At 50.5% G+C, this 24100-nt stretch overlaps 1 protein-coding gene across 6 annotated transcripts in view; it reads right to left on the bottom strand.

The window, feature by feature from the left end:
- HDAC4 (histone deacetylase 4) overlaps positions 1 to 24100 on the bottom strand; it is a 239297-nt gene that overhangs the window by 105978 nt on the left and 109219 nt on the right. For all 6 annotated transcript variants that reach the window (XM_024755628.1, XM_024755765.1, XM_024755683.1 and 3 more), the window contains exon 3: positions 2058 to 2302. In XM_024755628.1, the coding sequence (XP_024611396.1) occupies positions 2058 to 2302 (245 nt within the window). The remainder of the gene's footprint in view (positions 1 to 2057; positions 2303 to 24100) is intronic.

Raw genomic sequence — 24100 nt, 5'->3', positions numbered from 1 at the left:
ACCCCCGCCGCATCCCCGTTTCCCCTGCACCGCCCAGAGCAGCAGCAGTGAGCAAGGCGCTTGGCTTCCCCACCGGCAGGGCAGGTCCAGGCTGCATCCCACAGCGCATCCCACGGGGCTTCCCTCTCCTCCCAACAGCCAGGGGGAGCGGGCGCTTCGCATCAGGAGAGCGAAGCGCATCGCGCTCGCTCTCACGGACCCTCGACCACTCCACCCCAAACTCAAGAGCGCTTATTGAACAGCAGAGGACCACGATGGCCGCGGGGGCGTCTCCACGGAGACAGGTGACCTCTCAGGCAGGAGGACTCGCTGGCTCAGAACGCTACAAGCAAAGCCATGAGGCCTGGACTTCCAGCAGCTCTGGACAGTGTTCTCTCCTTGGTTTGTCCACTGCCAACCTCAGAAGGCCCACAGGGTCAGGGCAAAAGGCAGCAGTGGCAGCAACAAAACTGCCAAGACCCACGGCCTCGGGTGCAGCTCTCAGCTGGCCAGAGGCAGAAAGAGACAGTGCGCGGTTACGCTGCATGGCGCCAGGTGCAGGCTAACGAGGAAGCCAAGGCCGGCCTCGGCGACGTCCAGCCGTAGGTGGTGTTGGTCTCTATGGAAAGGGCATCTCAGAAGCATGTGGGCTTTTAATTCTCCAGATCCCTGCTGTCCAATCCAGTAGCCACTAACCACATGTGGCTGCAATGCAGCTGGTCCAGACGGAGATGTGCTCCACGTGTCTCGTCTGCGATGGTTCACTAAGACTTAGCGTGAACAAAACTACTTATATGGATCACAGGTTGAAATAATATTTTAGAAATATGAGGTTAAATAGAATACATTAGAGTTAGCTTCGCCTGTGCAGCCAGGTTCCCGGTGACCCCAGAGGTCCCTGCCTCCTGGTACTCACCCCTTGTCTGGGCCCCTCCTGGGAGGGCTGGTCGTATGACAGTAGAATAAGGTAGCAGGGTTGGGGGCTGTCACTTCCAAGATTTGACCGGAAGACACCGAGGCCGCCTTCTTGGACACCTGGATCTTGGGTGTCCACTTTGGGGAAGCTGCTGTTACAGGCCCACGTGAGGAGGACCTGAGGCCTCCGGCCCACAACCGCAGGAGTCAGCTGGGAAGTGGGTCCTACGGCCCCACCCAGCCCTCAGCCCTGACTGGCAGCTCAGCAGCACCTCGCAAGAGACCCTGAGGCACAGCCAGCAGTGAGGCTGCTCCTGGATTCCTGACCCCCGGAAGCCATCAGATAGTTCACGTTTGTTATTTTACCCAGCTCAAAAGCTTCTGGGTAATTGGTTACATAGCAATAAGTAACTTACACAGCTGGTTTCTTTTGCTGTTTTAAGGTGGCTACAGAAAATGTAAAATTACTTATATAATTTTAATATATATACATTTCTATTGGACAGCACTGCTCTCCACGTTCCCAAGTACAGTGAGCACACCTTATGGTCACAGATGTCATAACTGGTCCCTCAACCACATGACGTGACTTCTCTATGCATCACTAATGCATGTTTCTTTCTAATAGGTTGACTTTTGAAGTCTGAGATCAGATTAAGTAAATGCAGAGAGTGTGTACCAAAAAACAACCTATGTTAGTGTTTTTCTTATTCCATTTAAATGAAAAGTAAATATTAATATCTTTTTCAAATTATAAAGAGTCAGCGGGAAAAATGAAGAGTGGACAGACAAGTCCCAAGAAGAAAATAAAGATGATTTGCAAACACGGGTGTTTCTCCTTGCCGGTAATGTTGCTATTAATGGACATACCTTATCTTTGTAGATGAAGTCCGATGATAAGCATTTCCCCTAATTTAAGCACGCTTCTACAGCCTGACTTTAAATGCTGTTCCCACCATTGGCCACATCTGCCCCAGTTTACTCAACCAGTGCCCAAGTGCTGGACACGCAGGTATTAACTGCACAGAGAGGAATAGGGCTGTGTGTCAATCTCAGCGCTACGGCTGGTTATCAGGGACGGTCCTTACTCGCTCGGGAACCCCGGGGCCACAAAGAGCGCGCGGGCTCTGAGGGATCCTGGGGGCGGACGGCAGGCGACTTACTTTGATGTGCTCGTGGAGCTGGGCTTCGTGCTGCCGGGACAGCTGCTCGTGCTGCCTCTGGAACTCGGCGATGAGGATCTGCCTCTGGAGCTGCTGCTTCTGCTTGAGGGCCAGGAGCTCCTGCTGCAGCTGCTGCTCCCGGATGCCGGGCTCCGTCGCGGGCAGCGGAAACTGGTGGTCCAGGCGCAGGTCCATGGGCACCGCCGGGGGAGCCACCGGCAAAGGCAGCGCCGAGGCCACATCCACTGCGGGACAGAGCACAGCACAGAGCGCCGGTCACCTTGGAGCCCCCAGCCCCGCCCACCCTCGCAGAGAGCCGCGGCCAACAGTCGGGGTGCCCACACGCGGAGGGCCACTGTACGCTTTGGACGCCTCTGTACCCCCTCCCTCAACAGGCTCAAAAGGCACAACCCAGAGGCCTTTGAGGTTTCTATCCCTCGGGCCAAAATCAGTGGACGTTTGGACCAGGACACACACTCCTGCATACTCTCTTCCCTCCACCCGACCCTCCACGAAGGGGCCCCTGCTCTCTCAAAGGACCTTGCTGCAGCCCCAGCAGCCTTTTCTGACATCCTTTTTGAAAGTCGACGAAGAGAAAAAGCAAGAAAAAGGCTCTAAAGAGCACTGAACACCCGTAAGTAGAGAGGCAAATTGCCCATGCTTTTCTTCTCCTTTTCACAAAGACACAGAAGAGTTGTATGCAGGAACCACAGGACAGTGTGTGCCACTTAAGTGGTCCAGACGGACGCTCCGGACGGCGAGAGCGTTTCCATGGTGAAGCGAGCGCCCTCTGGAAAACAGGTTTACCGGCTGCAGCCAATAAGACGCTCCCCCGGCTCGCCCGCACAGCTTGCGCATCAGGGTTACGTGCTTCTGCGCTTTGCCAGGAAACGGACTGTCTTCACTGCACTGATGTATGGCCGAGAAAGAGCCACAAGTGACTCTGATTAGAAACAGAAGCTGAATCGATCTTAAGGCTTACAAATCAATACCAAATTAAAGTGAGAAAAAGAATGCAGAAAGCGAGCCTGAAATTACGGACCTCACAAAATAACCCGACGTGGGTGCTCCTACCGTGACAGGACAGCATGTGAAAAGCCGAGGGGCGCCGGCGGGGAGCCCCTTACTTCCTGCGAGGCTCCTGTGCTGCTCCCCCTCCTCGCAGATGAGCGCCCCGGGCGCTCCTCGTACAGAGAGGAGGGAAGACAGACAGCCCAGCACCGAGGCCCATGGTCCCTGTCCCTTCCAAAAAGTCCCCCTCACAACCTGCTCTGGGCTCACGCAACGGCACAGACCAGACCCGGGGACCGGAGGCTGGGGCCTCGCCCTCTGGGGGGCTCAGGGCTCCAGTGGGAGCCCAGACTCAACACTCACGGGCCCCGCCAATGCCAGCCCCTCACCACCTGGCACGGGGCCTCATCCTAGCACCTCTGCCTAGACCCTCTGCGGGTCAGGCCTTGCGACAGACACACCTGGCCTCGTCCTGGGGGCTCCCTAAGTGAGCGTGGGCCACTCACAGGCCGGACATAACCCAGTCCCTCAGGAAGTCTGTGCCCCACAGTCCATAGATTCTGGAAAAACAGCCCATAAGTGGAACAACCCCCCAGGAGAGGGAATTTCTGTGGTCACTGCCAGGCGGCAGGTCCCATGCCGACCATCCTTCTGATGAGCGAGGCGAGGTGGGGCGAGGCCCAGGCGAAGCCCTGGGTTCTAACCCCCGAGCTGACTCCCTGAGCCCTGGAGTCCTGGACTGGAACGTGGCCTCACACCTGCAGGGCCGCTCACCTTGGAAGAGTGCAGGACGCTGCTTGGGACAGAGCGGGGCCCTGGCTCTGGGGCTGAAGTCACTGTCTCTCTCACCCCCGGGACCAAGCCCTGGCCTCCACCCCAGGCCCCCAGAGCCTGGAGCAGCTTCCATGCAAGGAATGCCTGGGACCTGGCCACTGGGAATGGAGAAAAATCCTCAATATTCAAGCAGTTTCAGAAAATATTTAATTCTCCTCTTTGAAGCCCTAACAAGCCTGGGATAAATACCAGCTGACTGTTTTTCTTCGGTTTCTTCCCCAAACTTTTTAAATGTATGTATTTCTGTTTTTCTAGTGGGGTATGAGGCTTGATGTGTGGCGAGGTCTTTATTTGATATTTACGTGAGAAAAATCTGCACAAATGAACTTTTGGTGAACAGGCCTGGGGACCGGTGGATCCCACCAACCTCCACTGCACACCAGCTGGTAAAGACTGGCTTTTATTCATTTCCTTTTTCTTCTTTTTTGATCATTTTTATCATGTAATATAAGAAAATGGAAAAAGAGTGCAAACAACACCAGTTTTATAAAACCTCAGTCAATATTTTCCCCCATCTGCTTCAGACGTTCTTTTAAGGAACAGAATACTATGGAGGGCAAGGAGGAGGGCTCAGGAAAGAGACTTAGAGAAAAGAGAAAGTGACCTGACGTCTTAAAGGAAATTCAGTTCATGTTTTTCTTTCTCCGGTGGGGAGAGGTGGTGTGTATTACCCTGCTTTCACTGATGACAGTACTGAATGCTTCCTGAAAAACATTGTAACTGTGAATGATGGCAGATTTTTCCAGTTCCCTTTCTGCATCCACAGATGGGCTCAAAAAGTTTTTCTACTAACGGGTTAACCTGCTTAGTTCCTTCATGGATTACAGGTGAGTTACTTAGCAGACCTCCTCAGGTTAGTTGGCCTTTGCTTTCTTTTTTTTTTTTGGTCTGCGTAGGGTCTTTATTGCTACGTGTGGGCTTTTCTCTCTAGTTGTGGCGACCGGGGGCTACTCTTTGTTGCCGTGCGCAGGCTTCTCACTGTGGTGGCTTCTCTTGTTGCGGACCACGGGCTCAAGACCCGCGGGCTCAGTAGTTGCGGCACACGGGCCCCAGAGCACGCGGGCTTCAGTAGTTGGGGTGCACGAGCTCAGTAGTTGCGGCGTGCGGGCTCTAGGGCGTGTGGGCTTCAGTAGTTGTGGCGTGCTGGCTCAGTAGCTGTGGCTCGCAGGCTCTAGAGCACAGGTTCAGTAGTTGTGGCACATGGGCTTAGTTGCTCCACGGCATGTGGGATCTTCCCGGACCAGGGCTCGAACCCGTGTCCCCTGCACTGGCAGGTGGATTCTTAACCACTGCGCCACCAGGGAAGTCCCAGTTAGCCTTTGCTTTCTAAGGATAAACCCGACTCTTGGTCTTCCTGGGTTACACACAGACAGACAGACAGACACACACACACACACACCCACACACACACACACACACAAAGATGCTGATGCCTTCAGCCTGTGACCGTTTCATTACGCACATTTGAATCCATAGTCCTAGGTGAGACTGGCCTGCGGTGTCTCTTACACTCTGCTTGTCTAGTCAGGGAGCGGAATTTTAGCTTAAGAAAATAACCACAGAGAATCTGTGAAATAACCATATTGCCTGCATTTTGTAGCAGTATCATCTCACTTGCCCTGACAGCAGGGGTGGTCAGACGTGGTCCCCGCTCATGTGACGTGCCATGGTGACCTAAGACACTATGTAGGAACAAGGCCATCCCCACGATGCTGGGCAGGAGACGACCCATCCACCGCTCGCTGTCGCACCCCCTCCCTACTTCTGATTCTTCCTAGGCGGGGTCAGGAGGACCACCAGAAATGTCTAGTAGTTATAACGTCTTCAGAAACTGAGCACAGGGCTTCCCTGGTGGCACAGTGGTTGAGTCCGCCTGCCGATGCAGGGGACGCGGGTTCGTGCCCCGGTCCGGGAAGATCCCACATGCCGCGGAGCGGCTGGGCCCGTGAGCCATGGCCGCTGAGCCTGCACGTCCGGAGCCTGGGCTCTGCAACGGGAGAGGCCACAGCAGTGAGAGGCCCGCATACTGCAATCCCCGCCCCCAAAAAAAAAAAAAAAAAAAAAAAAAAAAAAACCACTGAACATAAAACAACTTTAAGGGATCCTTTTTATTGACTCCAAAAATAAGATGGGCCAAACGTTTCTAAGTATGTGTTCACGTACTGCGGAAACACTCCTGCTCTGTGCTGGGCACTGGCCTGTGGCAGGTCTGATGTGAAGACAGGCAGGAGGGGGCAGTGGGGCCGATGGAAGGCCTGGGGAAGGGTTCACACCTTCCCCAGGTGTGAGGACGGGGCTGCATCTCTGAAGCGGGAGGGGCGCTGGGGGTGAAAGAGGTGGGGCGGTGGCCATAGGGGCAGTGCGGGAGGACCCGCGGATGGCTGGGCAGGACCAGGCCCTGTGGATGGGCGGCAGGGCGGGGAGGGGAGTCACACCCACCACCCGCCAGCTGAGCCTCGCTTTGTTTACTGCGCCTTTTCTCAGCCTCCTCTGTGTCTGGAGACGTAGGGAACCTTAGAAGGAAACACCCCCTGGTCATGCCACAGACACCGGAGCGGATGCACCCTGGGGGTGGGCACGCAGGGTGGCGAGGAGACCCCCCCACCCCAGCAAGCCCCTTCTGCCTGCAGTGAACAGACAGAAGGGAACAGGGGGGCACGGGGGGCGGGGGGCACGTGCTGTCCTCGGCCCAAGGCATCCCTGTTCTCACCACGTTCCCTCCACATTTACTGTGAGAAAGGGATGCAGGTCCTGCCTGGGTTGACCCTTTTGAGGTTCCACATGAAACTTCATTCTTCTGCTAGAGAAAGTCAAAGCAGAGCAAAGAGAACGCAAAGCTAGACATCCCCTCCGTCAGACGCACCGCGACCAGCTCCTGCCATTTCTTCACACTGCGTTTACAGACACGCAGACCAACACTGCAACTTACACGAGGCCGGGGGACCCAGGCAAGGTCCTCCTCCCGCTTCGCGCGCCCAGCCTCGGGAAGCCAGGCGGGTGGGGAAGTGGCCGCGCGGTCCCCAGGCCTGGCCTGAGCGCCAGCTGCGGCATCAGACCCACAGTCCCCATTCATTCCCATCGCTGGCGGGTGCGTCAAAAATGACTCGGACTATTTCTGTATCAAAAACTCTCTGAAATGCCATGAGTTCCCAACAGAAGCTGCTGGTGCTTTTGACCCAAAGAGCCCTGAAGAAACAATGAAAGCTTCTCTACTTAAAGAATGCAGCATCAAGACAAAAAAGCCTGTATTCTCATGAATATTTTATGGCACAGTAGAAAATTGCTTTTATAGGTTGCGCCTTGAGAAACATATTAATACAATCAGACTCATGACGTTAGTAAAAGCACAAAGACTATATTCAGAGTTTCAATAAGAAATGGCTACGCCTGGGCTGTGAATTATAAGTTCTCAATCAGAAATAGAAAAAATCTGCTAGTCTCTATTTTTTTTAAATAAATGATCAGAAAAAAAGAAGGACACTGTAATTTTCCATTACATGGGTTGGGTCCTCTTTTCATAACACCATTTCATGTCATCATATAGATAGGAAAGAAAGAGAAGGACTATTCTTTAGAAAACAGGGCTGACGTTTAGGGTCTGTTCAAGTAAAGAACGACTCATTCAAATCTAGGGGACAATAAAAGATATTTCATCCACGGAGCCACGGTTTCCCCTTACCATGACGTTTGTCTGCGTGTGTGAGGGTTAGGGAGAGGAAAGACTGCAGGGGGCGGCGGAGGAAGAGAAAGAAAGGGATGGGTATATAGGAAATGTAGAACTGAGTTCAAAATATTTTCATCTTTTATGGTGAAATGTGTCACACACCCTGGAGAACAGAAGGGTTAAGGGTGACACAGTCACCCCTCCACCTCAACCAGAACCAGAGCATCGCCCTCCGTGCCCCACACATCACATGCCTTTGCCCCCAGCAACATTCTGACTTTGTTCAGCATCCCCGCTTTTCTTTCTGGTTATAACATCTACAGATGTATCCCTAAACATGTGTCCTCCACGTGACCGCGGCGAGTACAGGAGCAGTGGGATGGGAGCTGACAAAGGTTCCCAGGAAAAGACAGAGTCGCAGTTCAGGCTGCCTTCAGCTTCTAGGACAGGTGACAAAAAAGAGCTCTGTCCGGGAGAGGTCAAGAGTGACCCCCGGGAAACCAAGGGCCACCCCCAGTGCAGCACCCGGTGGGGCTGTCTGCGGGCCAGCACTGCCCTGTGTCCTACCGCTGCTCCGCCCAGGCTGTCCTCCTCGCAGGAGGCCCCACAGAGAGACCTGCCTCGCCTGGTAAGTAAGGCCGGAGGGCAGGCAGGTCCTCACAGGTCAGCCCCCCTTCCCACACCTGCCCCGGCGGCTGCTGAGCTCTGGTCCAGCCGGGCGGCCCAGAATCTCCTGCAGAGTCGCCCTCTGAGGCCGGCCCCCTCACCCATCCCACTGGTCTCTGTCCCAGCGTCGATCACCTGATCCCTTTACCCCACTCTTCATTCTTCTTTCTCGGTTCATTCTTCTTCTACAGGAACTCAGGCTCCAAGAGGGTCTTGAAAAATGAGGCACGTGAGGTTTCACGTCTGAAGAAGCACTTACTTCCCTGTCAACGTCATCAGTACCTGGGCTGTGTACAGAATTGCAGCCTGGAAGTCACCTTCTCCGGGGCGGTGAAGGCAGCAATCCACGGCCTTGCTCTCCACACTGTCATTAGAAAAGCACGGAGCGGCTCTGGCTCTGGACCCTTTGTGCTTGCCCTTTCTTCTGGATGTTCAGAAGCCCATCTCCCTGTCCCCAGTGTTCTGAGATTGGAGAAGCAGGTGGCCTGCTGAGGCTCTTCCCTCCTCCACCGTGGGGGGGCACGCAGCTGGCCTGCTCAGTTTCTCCAGTCGCGGGGAATTTCCTTGAGTTACTGGGTTGGGCAAAAAGTTTGTCTAGGTTTTTCCGTAAGATGTTATGGATGTTTTGTTCACCTCCTTGTTTCTGTTTTCCCCTTCCGAAACTTCTTGGGTGGTAAATCTCCCGGAACAATGCTCTGATTTTCTCTTTCACTCTCTCCTATTTTCCTTTTCTGTGTCCAGTGCTCAACTTTATTCGAGATTTCTTTAAACGTATACTGTAAGCTTTTCACAGAGTTTTGCATATTTTCTGCAGATGTGTCCCTGAGTACGAGTGGAGGCATGAACCCTAGCTGGAAGCTGCGAGCAGAGAGGGGTTCTCAACGCTGAGCTTCGCTGGACGGTGTGGGGAGCTGGCCTTAGTCAGGACGCACCAGGCACCCTGGTTCGAGGCTCAGGCGCCCAGCACAGCGGGGCACCTGCTTCTCTGCCAGCCTGCATTCCACCTGGCCCAGCCCCCTTTTGCTCCTGTCCCAGAGGGCGCAGGACATGCGGCTGCTCTTCGAGGATGCTGTGGCATCTATCCCCCGGGGCTCTTGGTTGCACTGACAGGAGGCCCGGAATCTGGCTTTTTCTGCCCAAACTGCCAAATCGGTTAAGACTTATGGCTCTACTTTCCAACTTTCGGACTGTTGGTGATGTTGTTTCCTTTTCTGTTCCCCCAACTTTGTGAGCTGATGACATCTCTCTGGAATGTATATTTTTATGTTTTAGGGAAAAATTTCAAAAACACACAAAGGCAGAGAGAACAGTATAATCAACTCCCAAGGATCCATCAGCCACCTGCCACCTCATGGCCAACCTTTTCTTCTCACACCCGCCGGCGGCACTTCCTTCTAGATCATCCGGAAGCCTACCAGCCAGCCCAGCACGTTATCCATAAGGCCTTCGGTATCTCTAAATGAACTCTTAAAAAACACAGTCGAGGGCTTCCCTGGTGGCGCAGTGGTTGAGAGTCTGCCTGCCGATGCAGGGGACACGGGTTCGTGCCCCGGTCTGGGAAGATCCCACATGCTGCAGAACGGCTAAGCCCGTGAGCCATGGCCGCTGAGCCTGCGCGTCCGGAGCCTGTGCTCCGCAACGGGAGAGGCCACAACAGTGAGAGGACCGCACCGAAAAAAACAAAACAAAACAAAACAAACAAACAAAAAAACACAGTCGAATACCATCAACCTACCCAAAACAAATTAACAACTCCATGACATTATCAAATAGCCAGAAGGTATTCCCATTTTTTTAGAGAGTCTCATACACATTTTTGAAACTTTATTCAAATCAAAACCCAATTAAGGTCCATTCACTGCAATTGGCTGATATACCCTTTGAATTCTTTTTAATCTAAAGGTCCCCCACCTTCTCCCTCACCCCTGCACCCTCCAGCTGATGGGCTGAAGACACTGGTCACCCGTCCTGTGCCGACACAGCCTGAGGTGTAGATTCCCTGGGAGCTGGAAGGGGGTCTGAAGGCCCAGAGGATGCAGCTCTGGTTGCTATCAGGGCCGCCACCCTGGAGAGGTCCTGTGCCCCTCGGGCTCCTGTGTTATCCCTGTGTTATCGGCAGCTAACGTGCTCACCGATGATGTCTTCACTGTTGTAAACAGGGCTTTTCTAGCTCCATCCACCCCTCTTGATTTGCTAGCTACATTACTTCTATAGTGAGAAAGGGTCCCAAGTCAACTATCTTGTTATTCTCACAAAGGGTTTTTAGAAGAAAGGCAGGGCGAGCGCTTGATTCTCTTCCTTTATTTGTCCATTTTTAAAAAGAACAAGCTGGCCCTGTAGCATGTTCCACGTGTGATCAGGGAGGAGGGTTTTGGTTCTCGGGACCACGGTGAACTAAGCCTCTGTACTCCTGTCCTAAGGCTGCCGTGTCACTGTGAGTCCACAGGCCGCCCGGGAGCAGCTCTCTGTGCAGCTGAGACAAGGTGTCCTGGGCTCTCCCTGCACTTCCTGGGCCCCACAGGGAAACAGGCGTGTCTCCAAGGATAACTGGGTCCCTTTAGTGGGAAACAGTAGAGACCATCATCTAGGTTTCGGGGTGACACGGTTTATAACGAATATACCTTTACTGGCACTTTTGTGAATTTCAGAAGTGAGTGAAATTAGATACACGTGTTCAACCTGTCATCTCACCGCGGAACTCTGGGTGCATAATTTATTAAAAATATCATTCAAAAGGGCTGAACAGTCACAATCAAGTTCCATTCAAAATACTGATTTATATGCGGTATCATTCCCCAAAGGTGCTCTTAACTGAATTACAATTATTCTATTTACCTGTGTGTGTGTGTAAGGGAAATGAGGTACAGAAGTGCTTTTCAATGTGAACATTTAAAAGTATTCTGCAGGGAATGTAGAAACACAAGTGACCCCCACTTCAGCTTCTTACGCAGATAAGCATGTATCTCATGTCTTTTTGCCTCCTTTAGATGTACATAAGCAATGCCAAAGAGATAACTTACGCGAACAACCCACTATCATATAAATTATGCTTGAAACATAAAGCTAAAAAATATTATGGTACAAGAACAGGTTGTTACGTTTTACATTGTTTTGTTTTCAGTTGAGATCAAAATGTAAAGAAAGAAATAAACGTATAATACATGGATGTATTTATACGTGTACATATAGGAAGGTTGTTTTAATCTGGTCTGGGGCAGGGAGAGAGATGTGACACACATCTATTAAACATAACCCTCTGAGGGCTTCCCTGGTGGCGCAGTGGTTGGGGGTCCGCCTGCTGATGCCGGGGATGCGGGTTCGTGCCCCGGTCCGGGAGGATCCTGTGTGCCGGCGGAGCGGCTGGGCCCGTGGGCCATGGCCGCTGGGCCTGCGCGTCCGGAGCCTGTGCTCCGCGACGGGAGAGGCCGCGGCAGTGAGAGGCCCACGTACCGCAAAAAAAAACAAAAACAAAAACAAAAAACCCTCTGAGCCGTGTTTTCTGTGCACGCGGTTTCCTTGAACACATCTAGACGTCAAGAAGGGAGCGGCCCTGGCTTACCCATGCTTCTGCCTTCCAGACAAGAAGGGAGTTGATCCCTCTTCAAAAGCAAGGAGAAATATACCGGAGCAGGGCACGGGGTCCTCCAAGCTGGAGGTAGGAGGGGATGTCTGGGGCAGGCACACCTCCCCCCGCTTCCTCCAGGTCAGTAAAAACGTCACGACGGGATCACAGTCCTGTGGGCTGCTGGCCTGGGCTCACTTAATGTGTGAACAGGCACACTGTAGGATGTGGATGGATACCAGCGTTATCCCCATTTGACAGGTGGCGAAACTGAAGTTCGGGGACTCTAAGTGACTTGCTCGAGGCCACACAGCAAATGTCACCGGCAGACTCCAAAATGGATGCTAACCACAGGTACCCCAACAGTGACACAATGCAGAGCAGGGAGAGCTGGGGGCCCGCAGGTCACCCTGGGGTGGTGGTTCTCATCTCAGGCTGGGTGGCGTAAGCAGCTTGGGGACTTGGAAACAACAGGGCCCGGGCCCTGCTCAGCTACAGTGCACGGCATCCCTGGGGGCTCCAGCAGCTCTCAGGCGATCAGGACCCCCTGCGGCCCGAGAACCGCCACCCCCCACCCCCTCCGGAGCTCTGAGAGCGCCTCCCACACCGGTGGGCCTGCTGACCCCTGGCCTCCACGCCCACGGCTCCGGCTTTGGACTCAGTCCTGACCACAGGCCGGGTGTCCCCCACGATCGCCGGCTCACTCTAGCACCCTGCAGTCCAGTGCTGTCCATGGGAGAAAACTCTACTTTTCCTGAAGAGCTCCTGGGGCTGGGGCAGCCACAAGAATCAGCTCTGTGAGCTTCTTCGCACGGCCGAGACAATGGCACCAAAGGCACAGCCAGGCCGGGTCTGCACCACCCAACCGGCACCAGGAAACAGGCTGAAAAGCACCGCCGAGCCCAGCGCGGCCTGCTGAGCAGAGGCAGAGACCGAAAATCCCTGAAGTCTTCTCTTCACTGCTAAAAAGATAAAGCCATCACGAACACCAGGGTGACGTTTCATACCAGTCTCTTCACCTAAGTCAGATTTCACCACCACCCACTCATCCCACACCCCCGACCGACAAGTTTTCAAAGTGCTTCTCCCTGGCAGAGAGTCTAAGGCCGTCAATACCCTGAGGCCTGGCCTCCCAGTCAGTGCCTCCACCAGGGGGGTCTTTCCTACAGCCACTTCGATCCTCCCTGGAGGTCCCCGCTGGGCTGCCCTGAGTGTCGGCAGACACCAGCGAGAACACCACAAGCCACCATGGGGGTAGCAGAGCGGGAGGTGGGACTGTTCGTGGAAACCAGCTCTGCGGCCTCCACTTCCAGGCACCAGGGAGGTGTTTCCAGGTAAAGCTAGTGAGAGAAATCCAGTCCAGGCCCCCTGCGTCAGCGGCTCCTGGGGCCCGCGGCACACAGACTTGGTCCCTCAAACATCCAGTGTGGGTCAGAGCGCGAGGACACGATCACACACGCAGCAGGGGGGCGGGGCCGGTGCGAGTTCAAATCCTACCGGGAGACCAGCAGGCGCGTGGCCGGGGCCGTGCGTGTGGCCCAGTGTCCATCACGCGGCCAGGATGCAGCCTCGAGCCTGGAGGTCTCTGTTGCAGGGGCCGCGCAAACGCAGGGAGAAGAGCCCTGGGCGGCTGACGCAGCGGGATGGGCGTCCAGGCAATGCGGGCGGAGCTGAGCCCATCCTGCCTCCCGGGCGGGCTCCTGAACACCTTTCCCCCAAAAGTGGGCCCAGAAAGTGCCTTTCACTGAGGGTAGTGAAGACCCAAGGTGAAGCCTTGCGGTCAGGATGCGGGAGAGACCCCCACAAGGGCGCCAGCTCACCCTCGGCATCCCCACAAGTGACAACTGAAGACAGAGGTCACGGACGTGCGTGAGGACACGTGCCCACGGCGCCCGGGCTCGGGCTCCCGGCAGCCCAGACGTGAGGCCCCAGAGAACAAGCCCGCTGGCCTCCGCCACCAGCACTGTCCACTCTGCAGTCCTCAGGGCACCAAGCCCTGCCCTGGAGGGTCCAGCCCTCGGGCCGCTCAGCCTTACAGAAGCTTCCAGGAGCTCCCACAGAGCGAGGAGAGAAGAGGGGAGGAGACCCGGGCCCGGCGTCAGGTTGGATCAGCCAGCGCTACAGCCTTGCCCTCCCAGGCCGCAGGGCCCACAGGGCCCACCGGGCAGACTCTGCCCCCTGCCCCCAGAACACGAGGACGGGATCCAGGAGTGTCACCGTCTGAGGGAAGCGCGCTTCGCTTGCAGGCACGGGGCAGCAGCAGGGGCCAGCGACCTAAGGACGAAAATTCTCCTTCTCACGTGAACAGGAACTTCCCTTTGTGATGATCAGGTTAATTTTAGCAAAATCAACTGTAGATTCATAAAGGATAAAAACAGAGGGCTGAACGTGCTCAGATACTGGAAAACTCCATTTTGGGCCTTCACCAGCAGTGAAGATGCCTGATTGGAAACCTTGGTAACGAGGGGCCACACTGTGAGGACCCCAAAGGGAAGCAACCGCAGCCTCTTCTCCCTCTCCTAGAAATACAAACCCACAAGGGTCCTTTGGGTCCTCGGCTGGAAACCCCGTCAACTGAAACAGACTTGGGGTTTGCAAACAAACAGACTGGGGCTGACAGTCCCAGGACTGTCTGCAAAGGGCGGGCAGTGTGGTCACCCGCGTGGAGGACAGTGGCCTAAACACTGGGAGGAAAAGGAAAGACGGCAGCCGTCCTCCATCCTCCCTGGCTGTGACCCCGTGGGGGGGCCTCACCCAGATCTCCGCACCCCTCCAACGCCAGGAACGCAGAGTCAGGCCTGCAGGGAGCAGCCCGCCGCCTGCCCGTTTCCAGTGGCGCTGGCCCGGCCCCGGCCCGGCCTCTGCTCCGCCAACTTGCTGTGTTCACAGCAGCACAGGTGAGGGGTCCCTGGGTGCCCGCAGACACGGAGCCAAAATGGATTCTCAGCTTCAGGTGTTGTGAACAGGACGCAGAGACACGCCAGCTTTATGAGGCACCGAAGAACGAGAACGCATCTACTTAATGCAGAGGGAGAAACAAGGCCTCCTCAAGGCCGGGTGCTGATCCCATAGCAGTGGCTGACAGGGAGTTAGGTCAGATCTTCCCTCCCCCCTCCCACACTCGCTTCTCTTCCTTTGTCAAAGAAATAAAAAGCTCTTTGTAGGATAGGAGCACATAGGGAAGAGAAGTAAGACACCAGGGCAGAATCTAGGTGATGTCAATGTTTCTGTTTCAATCAGACCGTCGTTTCAGTGAGGCCCCTGCTCCTCTCCTTTCTCACTCACTGCACCCACACCAGCCCCCCATCCTCCAGCCCAGCTCCCCAACCCAGCAGGAAGGTCAGAGCTGCAATTCAGGCCCGGTGTCGGTTCCAAAGTGTGGGCCCCCGACTGACTGTGAAGGTCAGAGGTCAGACCTCAGAGGCAGCATATGAAGACAGATGGCTGAGCATTTCCAGGACTGGTGGGAGACAGGGAAGGCACAAGCAAGCGGGGAAACAAACCAATAAGGGCAACAATCCAGACAATTTCAAAGTGGAACCACAGACACTAGAGAGAAAGGTCAGCAGACCTGAGGACGAGCGAGGCTGCCCGACAAGGGACGCACAGAAACAGCCAGAAAACAGTGAACCAGCTCTGAGCGTGCAGAGAGACACCTGCCAAGCTAGAACTACGTGCTCGGGGAAACTGCGATCCAGGTTGAACGCAGGGGCTTCCCTGGTGGCGCAGTGGTTAAGAGTCTGCCTGCCGATGCAGGGGACACGGGTTCGACCCTGGTCTGGGAAGATCCCACATGCCGCGGAGCGGCTGGGCCCGTGTGCCACAACTACTGAGCCTGCACTCGAGAGCCCGTGAGCCACAGCTACTGAAGCCCGTGTGCCTAGAGCCTGTGCTCCGCAAGAAGAGAAGCCACCGCACTGAGAAGCCCACGCACTGCAACTTAGAGTAGCCCCCGCTCGCCGCAGCTAGAGAAAGCCTGTGCGCAACGAAGACCCAACGCAGCCAAAAATAAATAAATAAAGTTTAAAAAAATTATATATATATAAAAAAAAGAGTGAATGCAGAACATGCACAGATGGAGGCAGATCAAAGACCAAGACAGGTTACAGACTCGCCGACAAGCCTTTGGTTAAGAGAAAAGCCCACAGAACGTCTGAGATGAGGGAGAGAAGATGAGTGCAGAGTGTGACAAACCCGAAGCTGAGTCCAGACGAACAGGCAGGAGACGCGTAAGAGCATCTAACTTGGGAGCTGAACTGACAGTGAAAACCGTGGCTGGTGGGGAGGGAGGAGAGCATCCGGGGGCCCCGGGACACCTGCCCGCCGTGGGCGCCGGCGTAACGGTTCACGCTTAACTGCTGGGGACAGAGGGGAGGCCTCCCAAAGCAGTGGCTGGGCACGGCAAGATCAATAAAAAGATTTTAAGGAGAAAACAAGACACGTGGCTGCTAACCTCCCCCCACCCCACTCCCGAGTTGGGTCCTCCTGGTGGACGTACACAACTGCATCTAGAGTCGGGCCCAAAATACTCATACCTGAATCGGATCAAACCTCCAGCTCTAACCACCAACGTACAGGAAACACAGGCAACAGAGGTCCATTTTAAATGACAAGATGGGGATGAAATCAAGCAGAACCTAGAACACAGGGAAACCCTACAGGACAAACAACCCAGTATCTTCAGAGATAAACTGCAAAGGTCAAAAAAGGGAGGGGAGACACAGATGAACTGGAGACAGACCAGTCACCATGCATGAGCATGAAATGGACCCCAAGTCAAACAGTAAACTAAAGAAGCACATGTTTTATTAAACACCATCAGGGTGAATGGATAAAGAGGATGTGGTATTAAATACAGTGGAATATTAACCATAAGAAAGAATAAAATCTTGACATTTGTGAAAACATGGATGGACCTAGAGGGTATTACTATGCTAAATGAAATAAGTCAGACAGAGAAAGGCAAAAATACCGTATGATTTCACATATGTGAAATCTAAAAAACTGAACAAACATAACAAAGAGATTCACAGATACAAGAACAGACTGGTGGGTGCAAGAGGGGAGGGAGTTAGGGACGTGAGGGAAACAGGTGAGGGAGTTACGGGTCTGAACTTCCAGGTTCAAAATGAACAGGTCACAGGGTTGTAACGTACAGCACAGGGAACAGAGTCAGCAAGACTGCAATATCTTTCTATGGTGGCAGATGGTGACATCTTTTAATGTCTAGAAATACCAAATCGCTATGTGGTGTACCTGGAACTGACACAGTGCTGTATGTCGATTCCACTTCAATTAAAACACACACACACAAACACACATACACACACCCCAGGGACATATAAATACTAGGTGAACATTGAATAAAATTTAAGAATTGCTGACCTTGTTTAAACACGAAAATGGCATTGTACTTACGTTGAAAACAAAGAGTCCCTACCTTTTAGGGAGACAGGTAGGTACTGGGATAGTTACAGATGATACGATACAATGAGTGGGATTTGATTCAAAATGACTGTGAGGGTAGAGGTGGAGGGGTGAGGTGGGACACAGATAAAACACAGCTGGACACGACCCGACCCTGCTAAGTTCGCTGATAAGACCCTGAGGGCTCCTTCTACTAGTCTCTCCACTTCTAAGTGTGTCTAAGATTTTTTATGATACAAAGTTAAAAAAAATTTTTTAATTACATTTCTAAATATCTTCTGTGTCAAAGAAGAAATCCTAACAACCACTTAAAAATAATTAGAATCGAAAGATAATGGAAAAAGTACATATAATAAGTTGAAGGGTTCTGCTCTTACTATATTTAGAGGAAAACTGATAACCTTAAACGATTATATTTGACAATAATGAGGATACAATTAGTAAGCTAGATAGATGTAGCTTCAGAAAAAACACTAGAACGAATCCTAGGAAAACAGAGGGAAGGAGATAATAAACACATAAATAAATGGAAAATGTTCATTACACTCATACATACCAACACAATAAGAAATTGGTTCTTTGAAAAGACCAACAAAATAGATAACCTTCTAAGAAGAGTGATTTAGAAAATGAGAGAAAAGCACAAACTTAAAACATTAGGAATTTAAAAGGTCACCAAAGTTCAGATATGGCAGAAATTGAAAAGACTCAAACAACTTCAGGCCAATCAATTTTAAAACCTACATAAAATAGATACATTTCTAGAAAAACGTAACTTTTCCAAGTTGACAAAAAATAGAAAATACAGCAACTCTATAATCATAAACTAAAGTGAAACAATACTTGAAAATCTTTCCACACAGATCACATTAGAGACAGTATTACCAACCATTGGACTAACTGATCATTCAATTTTAAACAAAACTTTAAAGAGAACAGAGAAATAAAGAGAACTCCCGGCTCATCCTGTGAGGCTAGTGCAAAACCTTGCTACAAAAACCAAAGACAGTATAAAAAAGAAAAATTACAGTCCTGGTCATGAATACAGCCACAAAATTCCCAAATGAATTATTAGCAAGCTTGATCTAGCAGTCTATAAAAAAGATAAGAGACTAAAATAAGCAGTATTTTAAAATGAGAAATGCAACATCTACACAGAACGTCTATGAATGTAATTCACTGAATTAATCATCCTCATAATAGAAATAAGTATAATATAAACTCCAACAACTATAAAAGCCCTCAGCAAACTACGAACAAAAGAGAATTTCTTTAATCTGCAAAAGAGGATCTATTAAAAAAACACGGCAGGCTGGTGCCGGGGCGCTCGTTTAGCGTGCACGCCCTAAGCTTTGGGGCTGAGCTAGCGTCTTGGGTTTTCTCTTATTTCTCCTTGCTTTTTGACTTTCTCCGGTCGCTGGTGTCTCCGACTTTCGATATGCCATCTTCTTTGCTGGGCTCGGCAATGCCGGCCTCCACGTCACAGCCCTGCAGGAAGCTTTAGAAAATGCCGGGTGGCTCATGGACCATCAGTTGCAAGGAGACTGCATGTACCCAGACCTTTCCCATCTGCTCATGGGGTCTGCCCCAAATAATCCCACTGTTTCTGGCATGTCAGATATGGTTTATCCCCTACGAGGACCTGGTTTGCTGTCAGCACCCCAACCTGCCAGAGATCAGTTCCACTCAAAGACTTCTTCTCCCACCTGAACTTGTTGAACGGTTTGGACGTATCCTATTACTTTGTATGTCCTGTTACTTTGTAGGTAACTCTTTAAAACATTTAAAAATTGGTATCCTCATTATTATAATTCTAGTTTTGTGTTTAATTAGTGTATAAGTTCATATAAGGGTTTTATTTAAAATGCATTTACGTATGTGGCTAGTTTGCCACGTGCCTAGAATATTTCATGTAAAATTGAATGTTGAAAATTGTCACATTTTAATTGTTTGGGGACACTGAGGAGAGCAAATTGCTAACAAGCAACTCCGCATTTTTAGATGATATATGGCAAGGCATTACTTTCTAATTAAGTGCTATACAGGGAAGTTTTTACTACCACGCCTTTTCAGTTCAAAGACCCATGATGTTTGTTTTTATTTTTTCCTGTACTTGAACATTTTAAAACTGAGTAGTGGCTCTGAAAATGTTTAAAACAAATCTGCAAGTCTCTGGTGTGTTTTTATACTTACTGGTGTCTTAGAATTGAAGTTGATAAGTTATTGTATGTCTAAGGATTACAGCAAGAATCTGTATCTAAGGCTACAAGAAACTGAAGTATTGATACTAATGCCATCTTCATAGACTGAGAAGTTAGATGAGTTTTCTTATCCTCTAAAAGTTAGATTTTATTTGTTTTTCTTAAAGGGTGGCATACCCTATAAAAGGACTATATTTATCTTTCTTTGCTAGGAAGCTTTTCTAAAGAGCAGTCTGTAACTCTCATAATAAAGACATCGAGATGCTATATAAAAGTTTAATCTGAGACTTTTAAAAGTATGTTAATCTGTTCAGGGTGAAAGGGCTTCATATTTCAAAATAGTGTGATTTAGAAAAAGAAAAGAAATGAAACATTAGGGAAAATGCTTATAAAATAAATAGAAAAACTAGTAAAATCTAATCTATATTTTCCCTAAAAAAAATTTTCATTGTTTCTCTGAGACTTTGTAAAATAGTGTTATTAAATAAATAATACATCCTATCATATACCCAAAAAAAACCCGCAGCAAATATTGCTTTTAATGGTGAACCTTGACCGAGACAAGAGTCCAGGCAACACCACCGCAGAGGAGCTGGCTGATGGGGGAATAATGCAAGCAAAGAGGCAAGACACACCACCACGCCTCACAGACGCTATGATCAAAATATAGAACTCTTCTCCCGTTAAAAAACGAAAAAGAATTACAGAGAAGTTAATGAGGTCATTTAACAAAGTGCTGGGTAAGGTCAACATACAGAAAAACCCACCTACATTTCAATATTAATGCAACAAGTAGAGAATCCCAGTATTTTAAAAAGTACAAAGTAACAAGAATTATATGTAACAAAAGATAGAAGAGACCTTTATGGATAAAAAATTATAGAAGATTACTGATAGATATTTTAAATGACCGAAGGACAAGAAGACTCACTACCATAAAGATATCAGTTCTCTTCAAACTGATGTATTTCGTGAACTTGAGAAGGTGATTCTCAAAGCAGTCAGAGCAGTCCTGAAGAAGATGGTGTGAGTCCTCCACACATGACTATGGGAAAGACGGGGTATCCCATGTTTCTTACGGAAAGAAGATGGAACTCATTCCTATTCACACTGTACACCAAAACTAATTCCACGTGGATTAACACTGGAATGTGGAAAAGGCAAAAGTTTAAAACTTTTTGAAGACACTCTTTGGAAAATATCCTCATGACCTTGGAAAGAAAAACTCAAGATACAAAACGTGCTCACCACAAAAGAAACAACCGCTCGCGTTGACTACATTTACATTGAGAATTTCTGCTCAAAGGCAGAAATAGAGACACAGATGTAGAGAACAAACGTATGGACACCAAGGGGGGAAATCGGGGGCGGGGGGGGTGGGGGTGGGATGAATTGGGAGATTGGGATTGACAATATATACACTAATATGTATAAAATAGATAACTAATAAGAACCTGCTGTATAAAAAATAATAAAATAAGATGTGGAAAAAAAAAAGAATTTCTGCTCATTAGACACTGTTTAAAAGTGAAAGTCTGAGTCCTGAAGAAGGTGGTCCACACTGTATATAACTCACAAAGTACCTGACAAAGGACTTGGCTCTATAACATATACGTAACTCCTACAAGTCAGTACAAGAAAGATCAAAGAAAAATGGCAAAAAGGACAAGTAGGCTTTTCACAGAAGAAGGGCTCTTAATGGCTGAAAAAAAATAGGTTAAAATGCAGGACCCCATCAGTAATGCAGGAGAGGCAATCAGACCACCGTGAAATGGGAGACGGACATCCACCCCATTCTGGAGCTATCAAGTGTCAGAAAGGCTACAGATGAGGACGGACTTTCTGGAAACTCATCAGCTTTCTCTTATAATGCTGAAACTTGGGCCTATGACCCACTCCCAGGCATACCCACGCTTGAAAAATCCCTGCCTGTGTGTACCAAGACAATAGTGCAAGAATTGTCATTACAGCACTACTAACTGGAAACAGCCCAAAGAGCCATCAACAGATCAGCTGCGGGATATTAAGAGTGTGTAAGTGTATTTAGCAGTGAAAATGAATGATTTACAGCCAAAAAAGAAATGATGTCATGAGTCTTGGAAACAATACTGAATTTTTTTTAAAAAAAGCAAGCTGCAGAAGACTGTATCAGTATGACGGCACTTTTAAAAATCTCAGAAAAAGTAAACCTAAACAGGATGCTGTTTAAGGAAGCAGGCATATATGGCAAAGTAGTTTCTAAAAGAAAGTAAGTTAAAAAAAAAAACAAACTCAACTGCATCCCTAAATAAATAAATAAATGAAAGCAAGTCGGTGACAAACGCAAAACTGAAAACAGGTTTCTGCTAGTGGCGAATGGCCGACCGCACATCCCGGCACTCGTTACTGGGCCTGCAAGGAAAAGGGCCACCACGTGTGTGTGGTTGGCAATGGGGGTGCCCCCTTGGGGGAGATGAGCCCAGTGGAAACCAGCCCAAGACAACATCTCTCTCCACTTTTCACCACGTGTGATCATAGAGGACCGAATGACAGTCCGCAATTCTATCGCCCTGACTTCTTAGGAACAGAGGGCATTCAGCAGGCCCATTTACACAATGGTCACCAGGATTCCTAGCTGGAAGGAGGCTGGGCCAAGGGGCTGGAACCTCCCCAGTGGAAACCAACCCTTGTTCGTGGAGCCTTGGAAGGAGGCACAAGACAGGGCACATTCCTTTAATGCCTTATGTTGCACTAACCCCATCACAGAACCTTTAAATCACATTCCACAAGTCCCGAACCTCCTTTATAAAATACTTAAATACATCCTCAAGAAAGGGGGCAGGCATTGGCTGTTAAGATCTATTTATACATTTCTTCAAAGGAGGAGATGAAGAAATCGTAACTGCTACATGATTAGGAATTAGAAACACGACTGCGTGATGAAACCCTCCAGCTTTAATCCCCTAAAACCACTTGCTCCCCAAAGAATTCATTAAAATTCCACTTTAGATTGACCTACTCAAAACTAATTTTAAGTGGAAATTCTTGACAGAAGGAAATATACTGTTTCTTCCATCTTTTTTTTAATGGTATAAACACGGAATCGGTGCCCTCACAATACAAAATCACTAAGGAGCACAAGATCCAGCTTCCCGGAAGCTGGAAATAATTAAGGAAAGCTCTGTCCTCCCCGAGGGCCCGGCCTTGCTGCTTCTCCCAGAGCGCTCAAAGTCCCTTTTCTAAGAGTGACAGCCCCCGGGGACCGTCCAGGGGCCCCGACAATTCCCCCCCAGTGGGTGTGCAACGAAGATGAATAAGGAAACCAAGAGCACTGAGTCTTCACATGAAAGAAACCGCAAGGCTATCGCTGTCTGCATTTGCTGAACTTGGACGACGGGCTCACGGCCAGCTCCTGGAGACTCCAGTCCTATGGCTCCGTCTGAAGGAAGGGCTGGGTCTCTAACCCCCGTCACTCAGCAGCTAAAGCTACAAAAACAGCTTTAAATCCAGGCAGGGACTTCTCCCCCTTGGCGTTTATTGAGCTGTGGGACGCTCCTCGGCCCCTGACACATTCCCCAGAATCTGGCATCTTAAAACATCTTCGAGGACTTTTCTTTCAAATACAAGCAAAGGAAACCGCCCCCCCCCACCCCGAACAAGCAGACAGAAGGTGGTGACAGCGAGCATCGCTGACTGGCCCTGTGGGGAGCAGGTACGTTCTATGTGGCACCAGATTCAGGGTGAAGATAAAAAGCGGTCCATTCCCCTCAGCACGGGATTTCATCAAATCGTTGCACAGAGTCTAGGGTCCTTTTAAACAACATCTCCTTTGCAGATGAAAAGTGCTCGTAAAGAGTTCGGAAAGTTCCTCCAGGGACCAGTGAGGATGTGGGGAGACAGCTTTTCATTGTTTCATGGATGTTTTAACTTTGAAGCCCAGCAACAAGTGTGTTCAAAAAGAAATGGATAAAAGTGATTGTGAACTGGGGTGTTTAAACTTTCTGGAGTGTTATGTGGAGTCCAATTAATCTTCAACTTAAACTGTCAAAGTACAAATTTAAAGGGTCTCTACACTCACCACCTCCTGGCTCAGCTGAGGCTGGGGCTCATTCTCGACATTCAAAGAGCTGCATGCTGTGAAGGACACAGCCTGATGGCACCCAACCCACCCCCTCCCTCCGAAACTTCCACCCCAGGGACAGCAAAAAGACATCAATCTTTCCCCCAAGCCCCGTCCCTCAAGGAGACCACAGCCATAGAGTTCTTGAAGCTGGGAAGGGACCTGGCTGACCAGGGACTTCTGAGGCTGGGGAAGGTCAGGGTCCAGTCACCTCTGGCCACCACAGCCCGCCCGCCACACACGGGGACTGTTGCTCACCACCCCCCAGAGAAGCTCCCCGCTGAGGGCAGGAGCTGGGTGCCGGCCTAAAACGGGGCACTCCAAGCTGATTCACCGAGGGTTGGCGCGGGGGCCACGCAGGGACCCGCAGGAAGGAGTTGAGAGGGTGCTGTCCAGGTAAAAGGATCAGGCCAAGACGAAGGACAGCAGGTCCTGGCTTCTGAGACACTAGGAAACGGCGAGGCCCTGCCCATCACCTGGGCAGGGAGGCAGCCAGTCCATCAGCCCTGCTGGCTTGTGGGAGACTAACCGTGAGCTGTGGGCCAGCCCCGAACGTGAAGACAGAGCAGCCAACCAAAA

This window comes from Neophocaena asiaeorientalis, unplaced genomic scaffold (assembly GCF_003031525.2).
Source record: "Neophocaena asiaeorientalis asiaeorientalis breed wild unplaced genomic scaffold, Neophocaena_asiaeorientalis_V1.1 scaffold185, whole genome shotgun sequence".
Lineage (NCBI taxonomy): Eukaryota > Metazoa > Chordata > Mammalia > Artiodactyla > Phocoenidae > Neophocaena > Neophocaena asiaeorientalis.
This window is presented reverse-complemented; position numbering and strand designations above follow the sequence as displayed.